At 32.2% G+C, this 26,802-nt stretch overlaps 1 protein-coding gene across 8 annotated transcripts in view; it reads right to left on the bottom strand.

Moving 5' to 3' along the window:
* Positions 1 to 18,532, bottom strand: part of LOC122571989 (acetylcholine receptor subunit alpha-like) — a 398,975-nt gene extending 380,443 nt beyond the window's left edge. For 3 of the 8 annotated variants that reach the window (XR_006318308.1, XR_006318309.1, XM_043736418.1), the window contains exons 1-2: positions 18,454 to 18,532; positions 12,078 to 12,366 (exon numbers count right to left, since the gene is read on the bottom strand). Coding sequence is in view for 4 of the 8 variants with exons in the window: in XM_043736418.1 (XP_043592353.1) it covers positions 12,078 to 12,284 (207 nt within the window). In the remaining 4 variants the exon portion in view is untranslated. Of the gene's footprint in view, positions 1 to 12,077; positions 12,367 to 16,104; positions 16,124 to 18,097; positions 18,249 to 18,453 lie in introns of those variants that run through there. The other 5 variants (XM_043736419.1, XM_043736420.1, XM_043736421.1 and 2 more) reach the window with 5 other exon arrangements.
* Positions 18,533 to 26,802: the final 8,270 nt, after the last annotated feature.

The raw sequence follows: 26,802 nt of genomic DNA, 5'->3' as shown, positions 1-26,802 counted from the left end.
AAAACTTTTTCTGTCATCTATCGTTTCAGAGCTACAACTTGGCCCAGTTACGTGGAACACACTTTATAGTTTCATTTTTTAATAGGTCTCAGACCTATGTGAAGAAAATTGTAGCATCCTCGGCAGTTTTTTCAAAAGCTAGGCACCTATCTCGAGACATATTGTTCCATTTACCCCGAAGAGATAACAATGAATAATAATAACGAAACCAAAGGTAGAAAATGAGTATAATCATTGAAGATAACGCAGGAGGGAGAAAAAAGTTACTAAACGTACTTGCTTTTGTTCGAGGAAACTATGCGAATGTAGACATCCTCAAACGACTTGTTATGGTTAAAGCACGAAAATATATAGATCGATGAAATTTTTCTGCTCGAAAAGGAATAAAAATGAGAATGAAAAAACGTGTTGAGTACATTCTTCTGATAAAACATACTGCTTTGTTAAAATGTTTAAAAGGTAGTAAATGAACATTGATATAACCGACTAATTCTCATACTAGTTTTAGAACAGCCGCCAGAATGCTTTGTCAGTTGTCGCAGTGGAGCGTAATTTCTGAGGACGGAGCAGCGACAAAAATTTACGTCCGTTTCAGTTGAAAATATGCCGACACGTACGCACATAGACATTGAAAATGCGCGCGTGAGAAAAATCGTGGAGGCGACGGGGGCGGGTAAAAAGGGGGTCGAAAGAGAGACAGGAAGTACGTAGAGAGAACAAAACATGGTGGACAAGAAAAAAGCAGAGAGAGAGAGAGAGAGAGAAAGCTAGATTACCCAGGGAAATATAAACAAAGAACGCTTTCCGTACGTGTCAGCTGAATGAACAATGGTTATGGCGAAAGTTCTCTAACGGTACGTCCTGCACCTATGCGAGTATCGCGAATGTGCACCTACATTTCTGGATTGTCGACGATTTGTCAGCGAAACTTTCGTAGAGTTCCAGTATCCCGTTCTCGTACGAGAACTACCGACACCTGCGGAAAGTATGTCTTTTTCGATAGAAAACGGCCTGTTACGATAACGATGAGTAATGACCATTGCATATTTCCATTTCTCGGCTGATCGAGAAACAACATAAATAACGACGAATTTTTATCGTGAATTAATAAATGGCGGTAGTTTCTCATGAAGTTCGCCAGTTTATATAACGCTATTTGCTTCTTTTCGTTTTGGGAGACTTGACATTAGCTTGGCACATTGAATGTACGAATTAAGTGTATGAAACTTTTCCATCAACTCCAGCATATTCTATGCGTAAAGAAAAGCAAATATATAAATTCGCGAATTTTATGACACAAGTATAACAAAAATACGAAATAAATTGATTCTCGTCTAACATAGCGATTGAATAGAGATTAACCTAAAGCGTGGACAGGCTGACGAGGTCCTTTGGTTTCCAGGATCAATATATACTAGACCGTTCGAAAAGCCTCCCCCGCTTCACAAGGCGACAATAGATGAACAACAATTTCTGTTTTATATTATTTTATTGAATTAGGTATGATCCATTTCGCTATATTTCTATTATTATTCATGCATAATTCGATAAACTAATATAAAACAAAAAACATTCTGCGTCTATTATTTCCTTATAAAACGAAAGAAACTTTTCGGACAACCTAATACATATCATATCACAATTCTTACTAGAGAAGATAAAAAGCTACTAAATATAAATGATTATGTACGAGGAATTAATATAAGCGTTGAAGTAATTTCTTCAAGAAGAGCTCTATGCCATTTCTTTTTGACCTGGACACCGCTGCTACGTAGAAAATAGAATTTAGTGAAGCAAAAAAATTAAAAACAAGGAGAGGTCCATATTATTGTGCCATTCAATATGAATGTTGTTTTGGGTTACAAGGTCTACAAAAAAAGAGCTATAAATAGATTTCTATTGCTGTTTCTTGTGGCATTCAGCTAGAGCTACACACCAAGGTTAACTTTTTGGTAATGTCCTTTGCTATAAATATATGAACGTGCTCTCTATCATCGTTCCTATTGTATTGTAACAGTGTAAGAGTGAGGATCTGGACCAGCATACGCCATACCACTATACTATATTTTTCTATTACAAATTCATCCACTTGTTCCTGTATTAGTCAACCTCAATAATAAGCAAATTTGCAGATCAATCGAAATTAAAGAAAATCAATGTGAATTTCTTAATGCGATAAATTCAATCTTTGGTAAGTATCATTTATGGAAGAACAGGTAACATTTTAAAATGAAACTAAATCAAACATCGCCAAAACTGTTCTTTAGATAAAGATCGAACGGTAAACAAATCTGTTGTTGTTTTGTATATTTGTTACACATATTTATAACACTGATGGTATTTTGTGAAAGAATTCTGCGACGTCCTAAAAATGATTAATATCTTACGCGAAGTAAAAATACATTTTAAAGTAGCTTTATTTATTAAACGATTTTTAAAAGTTTGTAAACCTATTCCAAAGCTCTAGAGCTCTTTTCATAAAATATATTTTTGGATATAAATCTATACTGTTATTATCGGTGTATGCATCCAAGTACTATTCATTTTCTCTCAAATTACACAAATATTCGAAAATGTAAATTGAAGCTATACAGATCAATGGGGACATGAATTTATGGTTGAATCGATTAAGTACAATAACAATTTAATGGAATGAGTTCACCTCTGCCGAAGATATAGAGATTGGCTGTAGGTGGCGTAAATACGTGCATTTTTTACCAACAGCTCTCTGTTTTGTCGCATTAATAGGGAAATGAGTGAATGATTTGGAAATTTGTTGAAAATCAGGCCGCGTTGCCACTGAATTCATTATTCGTATCTGAGAATACATTTTCTCCAAGCATCATTTTTTGTTAAAATACACACTGATAAATACACATCCATTGAAGCTAGAAAATATATCGTAGAATGTTACGCTTAAGTTAAAATTTTAATACTTTTTGCAAATATTACTTGTTAAAAGTTTGTTTCAGATGCATTTCACACGTTTCTAAAAGAAACATTAATTTCTAATTAAAATAAAATAGAGTAAATTATTTAGAAAATAATTAACCATTAAATTAATTCACAAATTTAGTATCACTAGATTTAACGTTATTTTGTTATTTTGTGAAAATTCTGTGATGTCGAATTTCGGACACTGCAGTACTATGCAGTAGACATAATGTGCTGAAAATGGCAGCGACTATATTATGTGACCTAAAATTACAGAGAAGTTTTCTAGAATTCCATGACGCGTCAGCTAACGCTCCTATTAATATCAAATTACCTTTAGTATTTCCTTAAAATTTCACTCTAACCTGAAAATCTATCGAAATATTCTTCCACAGATATTTACAAAAATAGGAACGCGAATAAATTTTAGTGTATAAGTGCACATATTACCTACACTTAGTTATAAACTATCAGCGAATCACATTGCGTCTAGACTTATCGTTAGACGCCAGTAAAGAAGTTTATCAATAATAATTTCAAAAGACAATTTCCTAATCAAGTCATTCAATGAAATTCATACCCGTAGATTTCAGTGTTGTCGAATATAATAATTGGCTAGAAAGAATTATACAATGCTATTTAAAAAAGTGCAGATGACTCTTTTACTCAACAAAAATTTTGTTCGACGATTTCATAGTCGACAGGCTATTCGATAGCATTTAACTTTTGATGAAGAGCTTTTTTTATCGGACCATTGACAGAGTGTAAAAATCGTAGCAACCATTATGACCACTCCTACAGGAAGCCTAAGCTTCAACCTTAAATTCTCAACTATTCGCTCCTCCTGATAAACTTCGTTGCTCGATTTAGGATCGATGGATCACCTCACCGTGGGGACTTCGTAATACGCCTTAATGAACTCTAATGGAATTCAATCGGCAGTCCTCGAGAACTTCAACCCGAGCGACACATTTGTGTTGCGAATACCTGGCCCATATATTGCCAGGGTTGCGCATAGAGTACAGTGCTTATGATAGATCATCCTGACAATGGAGCCAGCTTCGCAATACCTACGTCAACATCATAAATAGCTGTACATGAACGTACGCAGATCGGTATGTCCTACGTAAATCAAGCAGAATTTCTTTAAGATGTTTCCTCCCCAACTTTCATGAATCTTCCTGATTGCTCGGGCCTTGAGAAATTAAATCATCCCGCGAATTCAAAGGTCATTTACAATTAGAATTATAACTAGACTGCGGGTGCTTACGCGTTTACGAAAAATTGAAATGCACGAAAATATTTAGAATAGAATTGTAATAAAGGACGAACAGAATGTTTGCTTAGGTTCTATTCCTTCAATGATGTACGCAAAAATATTTAACACAGTAGTGATAAGAATCCCAGTTTTTATTGATAGTATATTCTGTCATAACGCTGACAGAAATATTTTTGGATCTGAATTGTTTCATTTCAATTGCCTCAGAAAAAAGATATTATAAATATGTATATTAAATAACATCGATATTAAGACGAAAAGTATTGAAACTATACTCGTACTCAATTACTAATTGGCCAAATTGACGTGTAACAAATAAATCTTCGAAGCTGATTTCGTTCAAAACAAAGCCTCAAATGGAAAAAATTCTTCGTATATATATTTTCGACTTATTTTTCATGTACGATCATTCCTTTTCCCGGTATTTCATCAATAGTGGAACAACACATATATTCAAAATTTAATGCATATTCTTCACCTTTCTTATTGCACTATAAACTACGTTAATTGTATGTAAATACAAAATTAGGCTTAGTTTCACCGCAAGAAAATAGCTTATAAATATTTTGGATATTTGGATGAAAATATCGTTTGCATAAAAATTAATTGCAAATATTGAGCATAAAATAGTGAAACAACATTTTAGCAGATTATACTTTACTCTGCTCCTACAATGTAAGCATGATTCCATTAATAGTAGCCGTAAAGTATGCTGAATAAATAATTCAATAAACCGCCTGCTGGGCTAGATTAAAGCTACAGCTAATGATGCGTCAACAATTATTTTATAGGTGGAAAATTTAATAACGCTGTTGTGTTATAGACTTTCGTAAATCTACGTTTATCAACAGTTCATTTTTGTTAGAATGTACTTTAAGTTGGAAAGTTCGATTTTATATTTTACTTCAACTTCTTTTTCCCTCGGTTCGATATACTTCTCATAAATTGAATTACTATATGCCTAACGTAAGAAGAACATTTTTTTAATGCGGTGATTTCGAAATCTCTAACATCTAGTTCTCCCTTAAATCCACACGAATCAAACATCGCTGCGGGATTAAAGTAAAGAAATATGCAAATTTCAAATGACAATAGCACGGAGAAACTTCTGCAAAACTTGAAATACAAAGTAGAGAAACTTTGAGGTGAACTACCAATTTCTCTGTGAACCACAAAACTTCCTGCATTTTCACTATGTCCTGCTCTGCAAGTTATTGTTAATCAATTAAAAAAAAATCCACGAGAAATACACAAATTCTACGGTCCCCTAACTTTTCTATAATTACATAAATAAATTAAATACATACTTAAAATTATTAATCTTTATCGTTATAAAAATATTCATAAACTGCCTTCTAATTATTGAAAAGAGCGATTATAGAATAAATAGGCACGAAATATTATATCAATTAGCGAGAACACATTTAATTTTTATCTGTTGATATGATATTAATATATAGTACACTGCAAACATATTATCGTTTTGTGATAGAAAATTTACATCACAGCGTTATAAGAATTGATTTTACAGTATTTACGATTACTCGTACTTCGATATCTCCTGTTTTTTTCCTTTTTTTTTTTCGATTCGATCAAACTGTAATCCCTCGCGTGTTGAAACCCGGATCACGCTAGATTTCGTGTGCTTTAGAAGCGCTTTAGCACCCAATCAGTTCCCCTCGTAGCAAGTGGGCATCTCACGCAGGAATCAACGATAACAGCACAATTTTACAGTGAACAGAAAATGAAAACGTTTAAAAAGAGATCTACCATCGTTTCCGCTTTTTCTGTTGAAAACTATATTTAAACAAATTGTACAAGTACAAAAGAGTGTTCGATGAAACTTAGTTTGTAGTAACTACAAATTATTTTAACATTTTCTTTTAAGCGATTAACTGATTAATATCGTAACCAAGATGTCACTAGACGAATTACGTGTAACATGTAAAATTACGTATAATGAAATATTCATCAGATATTAGCGCACGTTGTCCAAGAATAATTTTTATCTGTTTTTCTACAATTTAAATTAATATCCAAAAATGCCATATATAATTCGTATAATACACAGTTTGAAAATTTCGTTGTAATATTAATAGGTTAATGCCTTTGAAGCAAATGATGACTAGCTTATAGTAAAATATTGTGTTCGCAACAATGAATTAACCAAACTAACAGCTGCACTCATTAAGGTATAATATAAACATAATTTACATGGAACGTTACTGTGGCTTATGTTAAACTAATATTATGTCGTATGTATTATTCATTAACGCAAGAGAACTGGTGTACTTGATTGTGCCATTGTAATTATATTCCAGTGCTTCAAGACCTTCCTATTTTCATAATACATCCATTCAATGCGTATTAAATAATCATTAATAATAGTAGAAAGCGTGTACGTATCCACGTATATTGCGTTTCTTCATTATTTCTATTCGGAATATATTGGTGAAGTTTAATCGTTTAAACTTCGGACACTCTTGTATACATATACATATATATCATTGTATAATTCTATATCAGTTAACAATGTATATCTTTACCCCCATTACAAATAAAACTAAAACACGTATAAAGCTATTTTAACCGTATTATAGAAGAGCACCAATCATCAATAGACTACAAAGATTACGTGACGCGATGATGTTCTTAGCACGCTACACGTGAAATTAATGGGAAGAAGCTACTTCTTAAGAGCGAAGATAAGTTGATCGGATTTGAAGATAGTCACAAGTTTAACGTTAGGAAGTTGACTTGAAAGAATTTGCCTTTGAGAGGAGCTGCTTGGAGACGATAGCATCGTCGTACAGACGATATCGAGAGTGTGATAGTAATTTTCCAATAAACAATTATTACAATTATTCTCTTCTCCTTTATTTTTCTATGAGCTACTCTTTATTCTGAGGAGTCGACGCAAGAATAGAACTGATTCTAATGCATTTTGAAAATCATATTCGATACCATACGAAACTATCATTTTCGTAGAACGATATATTTTCGAAACAATTATTTTAATTTTTAAGAATCTACATAATAACATAATTGTTTCTTTTCCAATGAAATATGTTTTCAATGAAATGAGTATAATTAGACAAATAATATAATACACGTTTATCATGAACAAGAATGCGTGCAAAAATTATACTGAATTCTAAATAAACATTGATCTATTCAAAACTTTGACATAATAGAATCAATAACTTCGGCATTGGAAATACTATCATGGTGCATGATCAGATCTTCTGGATCTTGGAAGAATATCTGGTTATTACCAGAATTAAAATGTAAAACCAAGATAGTTTAACTATTCTATCAAAGAATATGTATTTTCTTATTTATACGATAAATATCATTCTAAAAAAAATGTTTCTAAATTACATAATAAAAATTCGTCCATTAAAATACCAGAGTTATCCAATGGAGCCAAGAATGAATCTAATTTCGTGCAAGGTTCGATAGAAAGGAAAATTCTAAGGAAAGTTATCAGAACTCGTGCGAATACTCTCCTTAAATCGACGTAATAGCATGGAGAAACCACGCAATCTACCCGAAGAATGTATATATGCATACAGCCACGCAATTTGCTGCCACGCCACCCATACAACCAGTACATGCTAATGGAAATAATTCCACGACTTCCCCTCGAACTTATTTCTTTACAGAAGGTCCGTAATTTCTGTATTTTCACCTCGGCGCATTAATGGTTCTCAGGATCCCCTTCTTCAGCAGGTGACATCGAGAAACAATTAAGTAATTTCACGTTATAGATTACGTCGTTAAAACGATATCAAATATCAGTTCATTAACGTCGTACGCTAACTGTCTTAATTACTTGTAATAATGTTCGATGTCTTCGTTAATAATACGTTATAACGAAGTTATACGTATACAAGCATTTTAGGATATACTTGCACATAAGTAATTGACATATAGTTGATATTAAAATTGAAGCAACCTTGTGTTTGCAATAATTTTAATAGATTTATTCAGTTAACGTCTATTTGGCAACGATAAGATATATTACTTGAAAGTATTATATTTCTTCAGAGAATATTTCTACCTATCAATAAATGAAAACGAGACAAATCTCGTGTTAGTATTTCACACATATTTTAGTAAATCTGTATCTCCCAAAAATAAAATTCTTGATATTATTTGGGAAAATTGATCTTTCTTAAATTTTATTTAATTTATTTGCTGACGCGTACGAACTATAGATTTCCAATATTAATGTCTTGGTTCGATTTTCGAAGAGAGAAAGAGAACAAGCTACGTTTATTTCGTGGATAAGAAATATGAAGAGATTAAAAGAAATTTATTTAATTTTATATAAAAATGTTTCAAAAAATGTATTTATTTCTATTTCATTGACATTGCATATATAACTACTATACTAAAGTTTGCAAACAAATCGTTGCTACGTACATTACAATAAATATTAATACCCGATTGATAGTTTGATATATATGCTAAATAGTTTATTTTTAACAATTCACAGATTCCACATTTTGTAATAATAATAAAAAAATTGATACGAGAAACGGATGGTTTTAATGTTGAAATATACAAAATTTAAAAAGCCAATATCAGAAATAATTTTATATATTTTAAATAGACTGCCTATCATGAAATTTGTAAATAACACAATGTAAATACGTAAATAACGCCAAGAGTCGATGGCCCAAATTTAGCCAAAATTTTAAAGAATCAATATCGGAGATAATTTCATATTTTTTAAATAGACTCCTTATCATGAAATATGTAAATAATTACTATAACTATTTGACATTTCAGACAGATTTGACTAATTCATAGTGGATATAACTGGTCTGTAAGATTCGGGATGCTGCATCGGAAGAATTAAATAGGTTGAATTCCGCCTGTCGATTGAACCTGGATAAAACCTCTGGTATGCAGCATCTCATCTCCGTGAATTATGAAAATCGTATTCAAGTGGAAAATTATTACGAAATGAATACTAGTGATCATGCAATCTAGATAATCTGCGAACTTAATTCCTTCAACAAGAAATAAGAGTATAATGGATATTGACAAGAACGTTGAATAAAAGAACAGCATAAACGATGTTATTAATTTTGAGGAATACTTTCCTATCGATACCGTGAATTCTCGATGCAATCCATAACAACATTTAAGTGATAATGACATTATTGTCGTCCAAACGAATTACATGTTTAATAATATAAGATGAAGCTTGTGGAAAAGACTTTTTCTAACAAAAATCATTTAAAGATGTACATACACTATCGCTCAAAAGTCTTGGGACATCTTCTAGCTTGAATTCTAATAAAACTTCATTACTTGGTATAGAATAGGAATTCTAAATTGCACGCATGTTTCAAGAAAATCGTAACACAAATTAAATGAAATGTGACTTCCTAATATCTTTATTACGTAATTTGTTCTTTTCAGTTTTGGAGCCAACATAGTAACTGTTCTAAAACTTTCGAACGGCGATAAAAGAAAAGTGAAAAAGTGAAAAGTTAGTGAATGATTAAATGCAAATTAAGGCAGAATAGATCATCACGTGCCTACAAAAGACAATTTATCACACGAGGTATTTAATTAATAAAGATCAGTACCTCTCTAGGTTGTCAATCAAGCACTTGCCGCAATTAAGGCCCTAAAGATCAAGAGGAGCCCTAGGTAACATAGAATCCCTAGGTAGTGAACTCATACTCCTCGAGGGTGTAACTTTTTAAACCTTCAACGCGAGGCGCTTATCCATTTACATATTCTTTTGAGCGCGAAGTGAAATAGCTGTAGCCTACTCTAATTCTATAAAAGGCGAAAAGAATCTAATCAACAGATTTACTTGTCAAAAAGTTCAAAAGGGTAGATGTAAATTTTTATGAAAACGTACATTTCGCGTCAAGATGCTTCGCATAGGATTGAAATAACCGATCTTCCGTTCCTGTTATGACAAAATATAATTCGGAAGATCACGCAGTTAAAATAATCTGACAAATTCAAAATGAAAATGATAATCGAAAAGATATCGAGAATTTTCATTAATGCTTTTAGAAATCTCGAAAGATCATCTGCTTCGATTTTATGTTAAACGATTTGCCAAATTTAAATCACAATACCGGTCAATATATTCTGTATTCACTTCGATATTATATTAATGTATACGCGTTTGAAATAATGTTGAAACTGTATTGTCTATTTAATCAACTGATTGCGAAAGCGTTTGCATGCTGAATTCAAATAATGCTTCGGTAATACATTAAATGAACACGGTAACAGACGTCTTATTGCTCAAATAGAACTTGCTAAAACTGATCCCTTGCTTTCGCTTTTAATGTAATCCCTCGCAATACATTTAATAGAAACCGAGTTTGTTAGTAAGTTTAGTAGTAATCATAATTTTTGAAGTTCGAATGCAGGACTAAGGAATCTATGGAAGGTCAGTATTATTTCCATTTAATAATAAAAATGACTTACTAAAAATTCCAATACATTGTATAAACTATGCACAAATTCAATGTAGAAATTTCAATTGAATACTCTGTTATACTATATATAAAACAAATAATAATATTTTATAATTTCTAATTTTAATGAATATACATATATATATGAATTTGTTTCTAATTTTATGAGTATAATGAATATATAATAAAATTGTTACAATAATATCATGTAACTTATATAAATTCACAAACCTACGACCACAGTTACTATTTATGAAATAATCTAAAGGAAGATGTGTTTAGTTATAATCATCCACGTTACGTTTTCACGTAACCAATGCTAATCACATAAACAAGTAAAAGAAATATTGTCCAAAAAGGAAATTATGTAACATGCAACGTATAATAGCGCGTAATTCCTAACCAATTTTCAATGCGTATAACTTGTTAGTCTTCATCGATTAGGTACATATATGTATGTATGTACAATCGACGACTAAATTCATTTCCAGTAACGACATAATAACCATGTAATCGAATAATCGTATCCATCCACTTTAGCCCAAATACAAGCACACTACTACGTGCGATTTTAACCACGGCGTATCGTCACGGTCCCTTGCTTCCCCTCAATCTCGTTGACGAGCGATTACTGCGCATACCGTGATGAAATGTGCCATAAACCGGCAAAGTGTAAGAAGCACAAAGGCCACTTCTTCCGAAGAAACAATCCAGATAAAATACATACATTTTTCTGTCTCTCTGCGGATTAAGAGGTGGGCAAGGGACTAGGGGAAGCTACAGACGAGCCTCGCTATCCAAGAAAAATACATTTTACTTAATGCGTATAAAGAGTGAATTATCTTAACCCTCCATCCACGTACTGGTTCGCTTCTGACAATAATTTTAAATAATTTTTTTACTTCTCCTATATTTTCATTTAAATTGTGCTCTGCTTAAATAAATTAAGGCAATTAAATTAGAAATTATGGGACGATATTCTAGAAACCTGGAAGAATGTTGAAGAGTTTTAAGGGATATTTAAAAACACAAGAGTCTTCAAATCTCTAAACACGAACGTAAACGACCCAGTATGCAGATGACGCCAGTAAAATTAAAGTTTCGGTCAAAGAGTCGAGTAAAATTTAAAAAGAAACAGCTGTATTTTAAGAGTATTATAAAATCTTAAATATAACTTGTTAAGAGATAAATTTGATGTTATATCTGCGGACATTTATTTCATTTTAATCTGCCATTTTTCTATATTAATATAATAATCACAGGCTTCAGAAACTTCGAACTGACCCTCGTTTTTCGTTCGTTAAATTACACGGGAAACTAATTTCGCAGATACTGCGACGCCCTTCTATTATCCGCCAGATCACGGTGTAAACAAAACAAATAGAACAAACAGTTGTACTCACCACATCGATGAGCTGCGAAAGTTTCAATTTAATGCACACACGTAGTACGTCCGAGGTATTCACAACAGGGCGCACTAGTTTGTTATAGTTAGAAAGCAAGTCGTCGTAAAGGCGTTTCGCGTCTGGATTGCCGGCGACAGCACCGTGAACCACCAACGCCGAGAGGAACCATACGCGCAGTGTTTCCCCTATTATGGGGGGCATCATGGACCCCTGCTTCCTCCACTATGGCCAACACACTCGTCCCTATCGAACTCCTGCTCGGCTGCACTAACCACGAACCACGAATCTGTAAAAAGTATCAAATAAAACGCGTATAAACTTGTGAATTATCAATGATAATGAAATTGTAATATTTCAGAGATAATTATTGGATGAACATCTTTTATTTCAAAATATCGCTGTAAAGATAATATTAACGATACGATACTTTTATAACGTATGCGATCGATGTAGAAATCTGAATTGAATAGTTTGTTATAAACCTGAATCGAATAAAATAGTTTTACGTATTTCAAAATATTCTGCACGCAAGAATTTAAATAAATATAATTGACAAGGTTTTCAAGAATTTTCGGAAGTCTACAAATAACATACATTTAAACAATTAGAGCAATTTAGATATAAGCTATATACGAAAAATCTGCTATAGTGCTACTAAAACGAAAATAGCTGTAAGACATATAACAATGTTCTAAATTGTACTTGAAAAAATGTTTCACCAGCGTTAAGCTATTTTAAAGCGGTCGAAAATGTCAGATAGGCATAGATGCGATGTTGTAGAGTGTTTCTCCAATTATCTGAATTGTCATGATTCCAGATTGTACTGGTATGATAGGTGTACGATCAATCTGACCATGGAATGTATTGAAGTATCCATGAAATGTGCGAATTTCAATGCTTTCAAATAGTAGATACTCCAACCATATCAGCTGCATCGATATCTTCAAACTATGAAATAAGACATTTCATTGGTTTCCTATATCTAATGAAGTGAAATTTGATTGTGAAATATACTTGTCTAATATGGTAGAATCGAACAATAGTCGATAAGGAATGTTTGTTACATATTCGAGCGCAGATTTTGCAATGGAGAATGGATTTGCAAATGGCTGTAATAAACTGTACTACTGTCACAGAATTTTTGAACAATTCATTTGTTGCTTAACCAAATTTTGCTAACATATATATATACTATAATTAAGTAATATAACTAACTATATAATTAACATAACTAATATAAATATAAATAGTAATTTAATGCAATAGAATTCCTTTACAATGAAAATGATAATCGAAAAGATATCGAGAATTTTCATTAATGCTTTTAGAAATCTCGAAAGAGATTTGTTATGCTACTTTTTATTTCCCTAACAATATATTTCAATAGTTGTTTCATATTTTATTATATATATGCATACAAATAATATATGTACACAATTTATTCAATTCAATAATTTTCATCATAACTTGTTAAAACAGAACAGTCGGCAGTATTATTCTAGAAATACTATTGCCATATTTTACGAGATAAACTGAATTGAAATCTTGTACAGGACAAGTGAAAAAAAAACTTGGCAAGAGTTGTCGAAGTATATATTCTTCTCGTGCGACCATGCAACTCAAAAAAGTACTAAGCGAAGAATCTTGATAGCTGCATCTCCAGAAATTAAAATTTTGCATTTTTAAGACCTAATGCGTGTACCGGATATTTTCAGTAACTCGTCTACTTGAAATATATCACACAATATATTCAGATTTGAGAAATATAAAACAATTTACTAACGTGAGATTGTTACAGTTTACGACTTTTAGACTGGACAGTTTTATACGTGCAAGAATACATAGAATATATTGCAATATTCGTACATATAATATTCATGATAATACGTGAAATTAATCTGTGTTTAGATACTATTTATTTAATTGCGTACATCCAAATATGAATTCGCATAAATATATCCACAGTCTACATAATAATCTCTTTTTCCTTTGTTTCTCTTTCATATAATAAAATACCAGATTTAATACTTAACACGTTATTTAAAATACAAATAATATAATTCTAAAAAATATAATTAGTAAAACGTTGTAAGAACGACATAAGAACATAAAAAAATTATTCAACACGACAGCAAAGGAATACTTTCAGCAACGACAAACAAATATAGTTCCAAATGTCGTCTAAACTTTAGACATCCAATTACATCCAATGCATTTAAGAAAGTTCACGGGGAAGAGATTGTATTTGCCTTAGCCTATCAGACCTTCATTAAGAATCTCGATCAACTAGAAAGACATATTCGACGTAAGAATGGCAAATACGATCTTAACGGCCATTCTATTCTCATCACCTAAGCAAAGTGAAGATACGTCACGCTTGCTAACGACACCCAGTTTAGGAGAACGTTACACCGCCCAGGTGTAATTAAGCCAAGAACGTTAAACATTCAATAATTGTGACGTAACTGGCTCAAAATGATGGTAAATTTTGTGGTAATTATATAACAAATTCGGTCCTCTTAGGAGTATTTATCGCGCGAATAAATCGAGACAATTATGCAATATATAGTATAATAAATGGAAAAATAACCGTGTACAATATTTGTGTCTTGGTTGCAACGAAATACGAAGTACGATATATACATAGAAAAAATGTTGGAATTCCCTTCATACTTTATAGAAGTTAAACGTCAAGCGACGAATTAGATTAAGAGGAAAGACAAAAAGCGCCTTCGCTAACCTATCGTTGAAAGGTACAAAATTGAATGCCTAGCACGCTCCGGAATATAATTTAAATAACTTAATTTATCGCACATCGGTCCCACGATAATGTATATTAAGAGAGTTGCGGTAATCATATTTTCCCTGACATTAAAAAGCTATTAATACTGTCGTGCAGCTTACTTTAAGTTCCAAGACTTCCATTTTCCATGCATCTGCCCCATAATAAAATTTCCATGTTTCGCAGGGGTATAATACTTAGAATCAACTTAGACGCCATTCGCGATTATATTAATTACCTGTTCTACAGAGAACGAACTACAGTGAGTCAAGTTGCTATTCAAAGTTGGATTAATCTGTTTAATAAGTTCCGACTGAGGTACTAAGAGGAAGAAAATTGATAGAAGAATTGCCTTCTTCGAAAAGTAAAAGCGAAATACGATATTTCATTACGAAAAGAAATTGTAGTCGGACAGTCTTGAAATTCGAGAAGAATCATAACGTCAGGTGAACGAAACGTTAATGACACGAGTAACAGATTCGTGAGACAGACATTTCAAATCTGATAGTAGATAATACTTTATCGATTAATACTCATACAGATAATTTAAATAAGTGACTCTTAATCCTGTTAGGATCCTCGAATTTTACTCGATTCACTTCCATCTCTATCGAGAAAAAGACTTTCAACGTTTCAAGAATAGTTTTAGAGAAATATTAAAATAAAAAATTACACGTACCTATCGATAACAATTCTTTCTTATTCTCTTGAAACTTATGATACTTTCCAACGATAGGAAAATATGATTTAATCAGAGATGATCCAAAGAATACAGGAGATTTAACTAAAAGGAATAAAAGTAAAATTCTAAATTAAACGCTCATTGCGCCGTAATTAATAGAACTGGTAACGCACAAAGGTGACAACCTGTAAACATCAGAAAGTATCCTAGTTATGTATGCAATTAGGTTAGTTATTAATACTCGCTTAATTGCATTTTAATACATCATTTATTCGAAAGTAATCAACGGAAAGTCGAAAGTAATTGCCACGAATGTTCAAACTACAAATGCAATGAATGGTAGAAATCGGGAGGGTGTGCTTAATTTCTCAGAAGCGAAAGCAAATAAGAACGCTAGTGTCGCTATTAAAGGACAACGTAACGCTGCACCCATCATTTCCGAGCGGTACATTGCGAATCGGCAAGCAACTGATTGATTCGCGTATCTCGCGAAAGGCCATTAGAGGAAAGTACGCTGCAATTCAACGAGATAACCGCTGGATGTAAATTCAAGCCTATACCTGACAGCATTTAATCCGATTTTCAACGATCGTTATGCAGGTAGTCTGATCAGTCCAGGTGAACCACTCATCGGTGCTGGGATTAGGATTAGCTCAATGGATTTTCCACTTGGATATCAAACTGGCAACTCGTACGTTTTCCACTCACAAATTACGCTATGCTACAAACATTCGCGTAAACATAAGACAATATCGTTACGATTCAATCACGAATAGTTGCTGATGTTATATACGTATCGGATCCTGAACGCAGGCAACATATCTTTCCTGATAATAATAGCGAGATAACACGTTTCTATTTTTATAATATTATTATTTATCATAAGTGAACTGCGACATTTCATACATTTGTAGGAAATTTGATGGCACAAAAAAATGCACGTAATAAAGAAAAGCATGTAAGTAAATAAAAAATATAATACTTGTTATTATATTTAATAAATCAATTGTCTATCTAAGTTTTATCTGTTTAATTACATTCGTGAAAACCCGCGATCTCGCCATAAAAAATGTTACATTCAGTCTACTCATAGAAATGTTATATCTATGTTATATATGTATATTTATGTTATATATAATATGTATATATACACATACGTATATATCTATGTTATTATATATATCAGCAAGGAATATACTATTATTGTTACTTATAAACATACATAAAATATTCAATATTACCAATCAATACATTCGATATAACTACCTCTGCCGATCGCTCTTCGCGATTTTGTCATAAATCTTTGAAGATAATCTCGAACATTCCGAGCTTCTGTGCGGTTAATTCATGACGTTTGATGCATCAATTATGATTAAACTAATTTCACTTGTTTCATTTGGTAAAGGATGTGTTTCAGCAATGCCATACAGTTCGATTAACTGACGTAAACATGTCAATGACAAATGCACACATAAAATATCTTGCAATGTAGGAAACTATTTGATATTATCGATATACTTCCTTCATAATTGTATACAGATTTTGATGTCTGCCATATGTTGCAAGCATATTCGCACATTACTGGCAACAAGATATCGACAAATTATCAACTGGACTTTTTATACATAAAACAGAGCAATGAAAATTGGTATTGGCAAAATGCGAGTAAAAACGTATTAAGCAAGTTAAAAAGTACCGTTATTCGAGTTCAAAATTTGAAACTAAAATACGTAGTTAATACTACAGAAAACACTAGAAGACTGACACAATGCATAACTCGAAACATCGTAATGGAGATCGAAGATTCATGATCGATATCGATGATAGGTCGATAGTGCGCTGGTCAGATAGGGGAAACAAGATTCCGCCATCGAACGTCGAAAAGCAAAAAAAGAGAGGAAAAAACGAGAGAGCGAAGCTAACGAATATGAATGTCGTTAGTCGTTAGGGAGAAAATCCGGCCATTCGTTTCCGTCTCGTAGCTAGCTGGAGATTTGAATTACCCGTACGAGACTAAATTTCCTCCTCTTCTAAGCATCGCGACTCACTGATGGGCGGCCCGCGTGCCGTATTTCAACTCGGTGTCACCGCACGCACCGATACACAAGTGGAAACGTGAATTTACGATGGATCGCGTACATGCGCTCGGCAACGACGAAGGATCGATCAACACTCTGCTCTCACCTACGGTCCCTACTAGTCTGAATGTCTAATTACTTTTGCGCTGCTAACTAGGTCAATGATATTTTATTTCGGATAATCGCAGCTCATGAAACAGGTGACCTTCTTTTGCGAGAACTGCGCGACGTCTTCGTCCGTCGTAACACACCAACACCAAGTCATTAACGCGCCCGCGATATTCACACGGTGTATTTTCGCCGTGTTTTATCTTCCGCGAACACTTCTCGCTATCTCCCTCCGTCCAATCACGATCGCCATCAATATACACAAAAAGTTTATGGCGGGCTTCGCAGTTGCACGAATATACGGTTTATAAACCTTCGAAGAAATTAACCGTGCGAGCTGAACGAAAAATAAATAGCGAAAACTTACGATAAAAAATTACGACCGATAAGAACCATCGGTTGCTTCACAAGGGTATCAAGCTTTTGTCACGTTCCGTTAAGTGGTTAATTAATTGCCAACAGTCTAAACTGTATCCTTGGCAAACGTAAACCGTGTCGTTGTTCGAACAATCTGCATACACAAATGACAAACGCTGTTAAGAACTAAACACACGAAACATTAATCCCTGGATTTGTAAAAATCCTCTGTCATAAAGCGTGCAGTTTATGCACTACGAGAGTAAACAAATTGACGAAAAATAGGAAACGTTAGTACCGTAAAAAAAATAAGCAAAGATCGAAGCGTATATTAATGGCAACGAGAGTTGGCAATATGACACTGACTTAACCTCGCACGCTCCAGGCCACGCCGGTGTTGAAGCAGCTCCCGAAACCACTGCACACTCGCACGCACTGCACCCACGACTGAACAACGAGGGGGTCCGAGTCTCGGCTGTCGTTCTGGGGTTCTAGGATTTCGCCCGGCCGGCGGCGCCACTGGGCACGCACACGTACCAGGAGAGCCGCGAAAGCGTAACAGGAGAACACCAAGAACCAGAGAGAGAAAAAGACAGAGAGGACAACGAAGAGTCGGGTAGGAATCTGGACCAATCTTGCGCGCGCATAAGCGCGATGCCTTTATGTATGCACGCGACGCGGTGTATTGGTACAATAGTCGGCAAGGTGCTATCTCAAAAAAAAAGGTGTCGATGCTCCGCCCACGAAAGGCTTCGTTGTAGAAAGGATTAAGCCCTTTCTTTGATCTGCGCAAACGACGCGGATAATTGAATCACTAACGAGTGAAGAATGAGGAAGAGCTAATGGGATATAGTTCTTGCGGAGATTTTACTACTAACAGCGGTTTCGTGAATTCTAATCTTACCTGAATCGTCAAGTGTGCTTCTCCGTTCCGAAGAATTAAAAGAAATCTTCTATTCTCGCTTCAAAAGGTATCTTTTACCCTACGTAGATAATATTCATTTTTAAAAATAAGAAAAGCCACTGTGGGGAGAATTGTTCTCATTTTTCTGACATCATTGTTTTATCAGGATATTATTAGGATATACAATTTTAGTATAAACTACGTATCGCAGTTTAAAAGTTATGCTTAAACAGTTTTTTCTCGAATTTTAATGTATTATAGTCCATACTATCATATTAGAAGCTTAGACCAACTTTAAAATAATTGCAGATAATATAGGTTAGGGTTAGGTTGCTATATTTAATCCTTTAGGAAAAAATTCTTCTTCCATTTATGAAAAATTAGTAATTATTTTTTATTGTTTTCGACTCTTAATATGTGATCAGTTGTTTCAATGATATTAGTAGGTTCCTTAAAAATTATATTAAAATTCTGACGTTGTAACTGTTGACGTTTCTATTTAAAAATTGTATTACATTAAAAAGTGTAACTCTAGCGTAAAAGTTAAGTAGAAATTTAATAAAAAAAACGGCATAATTTTACCAGATTGACATCTAAAATAGCTATACAATTTTATAATACTAATTTTCTCTTATATTATGCAACACGATCATAATAAATTTTCTTTTTACGTTTGTTATTTTAATTGCATCACAAATTACAGTGATCACTTAAATAATGCTTAAAACATATGATTCAGCATCAATATACTTAAAACGAAATGCGTAAATATCGAAATATAATACTCTTTAAAAAATAAAGTATAGAAATAGTTCACATAATAAGAAAAGAAACAAACCGAAACAATCTTTGAAACGTGACCTTCCTCTTATTCTTAAATTTACTACGTTATTTATTCTAGATGATCGCAACTATTACCAATCCTTTAGGTTTTGTATATGAGAAAAAATATTCTCTTCCTCCATGCTTACTCAAAGGTACTAAAATTTTATGTTGATTAAGAGTCGTCTCTTGAGGATACTTCACCATACATAAACCATTTCAGACTTTTTTTCACTACTGTCAGTCTGATCACAAGCCCATTTTTTTAAGCCCATGATTTGCATTAATATGTTTTTTCATTACACATATATACAGTCGCGCTTAAATCTAATGTTTAAATTACTTCCACTGCTGTTAAAGATAAAAAAATGACGAAGGGTCGTTTAAACGGTTTCAATCCTAAAATCATTGATTTAAGATTTGTCTAATATCACTGTTATCTTTTTACATATTAACACATGTTTTTTTATAACATAACATAGTAGCCAGCATCGAGATGAATTCAACGACCTATGACCTCATAATTTAGAAGTGACTTTACGGAACAAAGGTTAATTTAAATTGGAACACTACAAAAATAATAAATCTACTTGTTTTGTAGGGTATTCAAAGAGCTAGCCGTCCGCATCGATACGTCTCCGCACACGGTACATAAGCGGTTGAATAGTATTTCTTGTGGCGTTTCCATCGTAGACCAATAGCGCATGTTATGTGTATGGAACTCTTGGGATATCTTGCAGAAACTTAGCTCCGCGTAGTTCATTCGCATAAATGTATACTTGCCGCACAATAAATAACAGATAGAAACAAAGACGTATGGACACATCGTTTCACATATACCCAGAAAAACGAAAAATTCAACAAAATATTATTTTGTATTGTCACAAGAAATTAGAAAGAAGTTTTATTTATACATCTTTTGATCATTGATTGAATTAATGAAATGGATTGAATGCCAGATGTGAGATGAATTATCTTTACTGTGCATCATTTTTCAATAAATTTTAATAACATCAGGTCAGTGTATCCTAATCTTAATAAAATCTGCATTTTCTTACGTTGTTTATAAAAACAAAACTTGTACTTACAGAAACTTCAAACAGCTGAACCAAAACTGAAAAACTACGACCGATACTTATAACAAATTGGTTTATTATTGTTAGCTGACAATTTTATTACTATTTAATAAATTTGTCTCAGGATATGAGACAAAAAATTTATAAAACAAAATTGTTCTACAATTTTAATTAAATCCATGCCACATCATTATAAAAGGAAAATAAAGAAACGTTGTTTCAGAAATTAAGCAAAAGTTGTTTCGTGTCAGCTTCAAAATTATCGTGCAGCATGCCGCCAAGCCGATAGATTAAGGTGGATGCGGAGGAATAAGCAGCAAAGTAGAGGGGAGTTCATGAAGTGAGAGAAAACTGAGAAGAGAAAATAGCAAGGAAGGGTCGTTCCAATTCAGCGCAGCTCATTTATCATTGAACCTCGAATGCCAATCTCCTTCTTGGTGAATCGAGAAATAGAAAAAAGGAGGTAAGCGTAAAATGAAGGATAGAAAGACTTGGGAACTTCGACCGAATTATTTGTCAAGTATTAAAGTTCTTTTAATTCATCTGGCGGCTATTGTACTTTAAAACTCCAGAATAAGCCTGGTCTGGTCTGAAAATCGACAAATTCGAATTCGCAAATCAATCTGCAGCTCTTAATTGGATTGGAACAATTAGAGTTTATTTCGTTCCAATCGTCACTTTTATACACGGATGATAATAGGACAAATTACTTCGTGACCTACTTTCTTAATCTTCTCATTTTAGATTCTTAAATATTTCTGTATCCCAATTAGTTGCGTCTGAATATAATAGAATTCAAGGTTGCAATGATCATAATCCGGATAAATCCGATAGTAAACAGAATTTTGAACGTTTAATTTTGTTACGTGCTAAGGATTCTTAGAATTCCAATTTAAAAAACTGGATGCAAATTCCAACGTATTAATAATAATTTTGTTGAAAAAATTGTTAAACTTTTGTCCAATTTAAAGCAAGAATTATATGTTCCCAAAATCAGTACATTAAATTATTTCAACTGAATTAAATGCGACGAAATCATTCAAAAATTTAAAAGACTTTTTCATCTGCTTGTCCTCTAATGCTATATACAATATACATAGTATAATAAACTCACGTCGCATAAACAAAGAGATGCATCGATATATCCGCAGAACATGAATTATGAATAAACAACAATAAATAACTAAGAGATACATCGATATGTACAATATTGAAGACATAGTTAATAACATTATTTTCAAATAGTTTTACAAGCCGAGATATTTTTGTAAGATCGTTGTATGTATTATACATTATATGTATGGAAGAATCGAGTGATTACGAAGGAATGATAAAGGTGCTGGGTTTGATATGAGCTGCCATATTGAAGGAGACCTGGCAAGTTACCAATAATCTCCTTGGATCAGCACTATCGATTTACTCTATGCCTCGCAATTCAACCCAAAAACGAACGTGTGAGATCATCTATCGATTCGCAACTATTCGCGAGCTATAAAAGATAATATCGCTAAATATTTTATTGCGTGTGTATTTAATAATTTGCATAAATCAATAGAAATAGAATTTGTAGATTTATTAAGAAACTTTTTATTAGAAATATAGATATCTTCCGAAATTAAATTCGTGTAAACAAAATTTGATTGATAAATTAAAGTACGTTTTATTTCGTAGTAAAATATCTTCATTCAGATTACATAAATTATATTTGTATTAAACTAATTCACTTTTATTCCACTTTAATCATCTTTACCAAGAGAATCGTATCTTTCATCGATTGTGTCAAAATTACAGATTCCCTCGATCAATCAAGAAGATAACGAACTGAAGACGACACTTCTTTTATTTGTTTATCGTTGTCCATTGATGAGCAAATGAACAGGCTAACTTACTGAAATTATTACTCGAATAAACAATGAGAGATTGATTGAATGTGGACTGGATTGCTCACTTATAGGTATTCATAATCTGTAATTTTTATATTTTCGTACTAAAAAATAGTACAGATAATGTTTGTGTATATAAAATAATGTTTATTAAATATTCAACACTTGACTGAATTTTCGTTTTGCAACAATAAATAAGAAGTACGTAGTAACATCTTCAGCAATGATATCAGAATTAACAAATTTTGTAAGCCCTCTGTATTAAGGGTTTTAAGGAATCAATAGTGCATATTCGACACACTTCTCTAATTTTAGATTTGAATTCGTTATGTTTATAATGTATATATGTACTTCAATATTTAAACGCTGAAACAAAATATTATTCATAATATGTTATTCTTGGAAACTAAATTATAATTAAATTAGAGATGTAAATCGCAATTAATTTAAAGGATACAGATATAATTATTGAATTTATTATATTAATTGTTTATTCATCTGTAAATTGTAATTTATAGTTGTGTTATTGATAAATCTTATAATAGCCGTAAATTTATGGTAAAGCTGATATCAGCTTGATTTTAATATTGCAATGCATAATAATATTTCCATATACAAATTTATATTCAATTATTTACACACATGGAAGATGCTGGAATTCTACTACTCAGACGAAGGCAACCTTGTTTAATTTGCTTTCCTGTCCGCATATGTACATCGAATTCCTAAAGGTTACAAGGAAAAGTTTCAATCGTCTGTTTCGTTCAATTTATCAACCCATATACCACAGGTTCAAGTCTCCCAATCCCCTTGACAATTCAGATCATATCTTCGTATATTTCCTCCAATTGTAGCAATATTACACGATGAGTATGATGAACAAAAATTGCATAAAATATTATATAAATTATCCAGATTATGTATATAGAATAACGGAAACGATTACGGAAATCAACCTACATATATAATGCAATTAACATAAATACAGATTTTCAAACATTTTGTTTTAACGTCTTCTCTTTCTTTGTTTATAATGAAATGTTAATAACATAATAGTTATAATAACATCCTTAAAAATGTAAATTGTATAATGTTAATAATTTCAATTAAATAATTAGATAAATAATTATATGATTAAATAATCGATTAAGTAATTCTAGTAGTTAAATAATCAGATGTTTTTATAAAATATTTTTTTAATGGAAAATGGAAATCTCAAAGTGGGCAAAATTTAAATCAAACTGTACTTGTGGTACAGAAAGCAATTTCTGACACATCTCATCTTTTTATTTTTCTGACATCTTTCTACGTTATTGAAAAATCTACTGTTGCTGTAATTCCGTTATGTAACACCAATGTTGGTCTGTAATATCCACTGGGAAATCATTGTACAATTCCTCGCTTTAAACACAAACGAAGAAGTAATATGACTACTCTATTTTGAAAAGCCGTGAATTTTTACAAAAACGATAAGAGTTGAAGAAGTAAGAAGATTGATTCAAGAGATTAGGAAAGCATCGATATCTGTACTTCTGCAGTTGTTATGAAGCACGATTTCATAACACAGTGCTAAATTCTGTAAAAATTTCTAAAGGAGAAGCAATACAGATAAAGTGTCGGAGCAGTTTTTAATTGGAACAGATCAAAAAAGTGTCGATACAGTGCTTCATCGTCATGCGGCCACCGCTCGTCTGCCGTAATCGATGTCGATAGTACTGCCCAATAAGCACTTATGTTTTATATGTTTGGATATTAGTCATATTCACTAAATTAAAGAGAATTCCGAATCATTCTCAATTTTGCACAATTTTGCTGTTCAGTATATAAATACTTATTAACACGATATGACTTATTAGCACAAAACCATTGAAAGCAAAAACAATTTTGTACTATTTAACATATTTGTGTTGAAGATAATTCTTCACTTCATATATTTCATTTTTTGCGGTGTAACAAAATTCTAAAAAGTATTTTTTTCAAACGGACGGCAATCAGAATTTTCAATTAAAAAGTTCTTTGTAATCCTTGGATTAATATGCAAATATTAAGTAATTGCAAATAAACTTTAATACCTTGATATAAAATAATATAGGTATGAAGCTTGAAAAATATTACAGATAGAAAAAATCATTTAAAATAAAAAACTAAAAAATCATTATACTTTACAAGTAAAACAGTTTACAAGTATAGTTCCTCGTAACGTATGAAAATATTCTACGCATATTTGTTTTCACATAACATGTATAACCATTCTTTGACTATTGCTGCTGTTTTTCCACACTATAACTCCAATAATAGTTGGATCATTGTTCAGAAATCCAGCACATATAACTTAATCTAACTAAGAGCAAACTTCTGCCGGTGAAACATATAAACTGCATCTGAAATTAATAGTTACTCCTATGTTCACGGGGGTAACCGCTAGACACTTTGACTAGATATACGTACCGAAATCTCTACACAAGCGTGATACCATTTTCTAACAATTTATAACTTCACTTCCGAACTTACATTTGTCATGTGAATAAACATAAACCTGTATATGTTAAACAGGCTGGTTCGCTTAAAACAGGCCACCTAAATGATTTCCTCACCTGTGATATTAAGAGAAATATTTTCTACACACATGATTTCAAGAGACGAATCAGATGGACGAACAATTTTCACATAAACATTATTTTTTACGGTTTTTTCACGTTATTTTTCATGTATGTACATAACTTTCTCTGTCATGTGTTATTACCCACACAGTGCAACCTTGAAACTCCATTGAACTCTAAATATATAATTTAATATCTTCTAATAGTTTGAAATAGTCTCGCCAAATAATTCAAAATAATTTCAAATTCTTGTTCCGTACACCGCATCGCAATTTTCATCAATTACATGATAGTTTCCCTGACATTCTACATAAATTATCACATTTCATAACAGGGTTCCTAATACCTATGATTGCTATTATGACATACCAAATAATCTAACGTCGCACGTATTTTCTAACAATAAAAGTAATAGAAATTATCACATAAAATTTGAACACCATCCTTTAGATAATTTAGAGTATTGAGCCGATTAGTCTATACATAACATATAAAGACAAGCTGGCGTGTTTTCATATACCACATATTACATCGATCTAATAATATATAACGTAATATAAGATAACATACTACATTATAAAGTAATACTATATAACGTTATACGTTATAATGTAATGCTACACACCGTTATACGTTATAAGTCAATACCACATAACGTTATACGTTATATCTTAATACCACATAACGTTCTACGTTATAACGTATTGCTATATAACGTTATGCGTAATAACGTCATATCATATAACGTTATACTTTATAGCGTAATACTACATAACGAATTACGCTATATCGTAATACCATGTAACGTTATACGTTATAACGTAATACTATATGCCGTTATACGTTATATCGTAATACCACATAACGTTATACGTTATAAGCGTAATACTACATAACGAATTACGTTATATCGTAATACCATATAACGTTATACGTTATATCGTAATACCACATAACGTTATACGTTATAACGTATTGCTATATAACGTTATGCGTTATAACGTAATATCATATAACGTTATACTTTATAGCGTAATACTACATAACGAAATACGTTGTATCGTAATACCATATAACGTTATACGTTATAACGCATTGCTATATAACGTTATGCGTTATATCATAATACCACATAACGTTATACGCTATATCGGAATACTATATAACGTTATACGTTATAACGTAGTACTATATAACATTATACGTTATAACGCAGTACTATATAACATTATACGTTATATCGTAATACCATATAACGTTATACGTTATATCGTAATACCACATAACGTTATACGTTAAAACGTAATACCATATAACGTTATACGTTATAACGTATTGCTATATAACGTTATGCGTAATAACGTGATATCATATAACGTTATACTTTATAGCGTAATACTACGTAACGAATTACGTTATATCGTAATACC

Source organism: Bombus pyrosoma, linkage group LG10 (genome assembly GCF_014825855.1).
Source record: "Bombus pyrosoma isolate SC7728 linkage group LG10, ASM1482585v1, whole genome shotgun sequence".
NCBI classification, from domain to species: Eukaryota; Metazoa; Arthropoda; class Insecta; order Hymenoptera; family Apidae; genus Bombus; species Bombus pyrosoma.
Note: the sequence above shows the minus strand (reverse complement) of the source record. Positions and strands in the feature narration are given on the sequence as shown.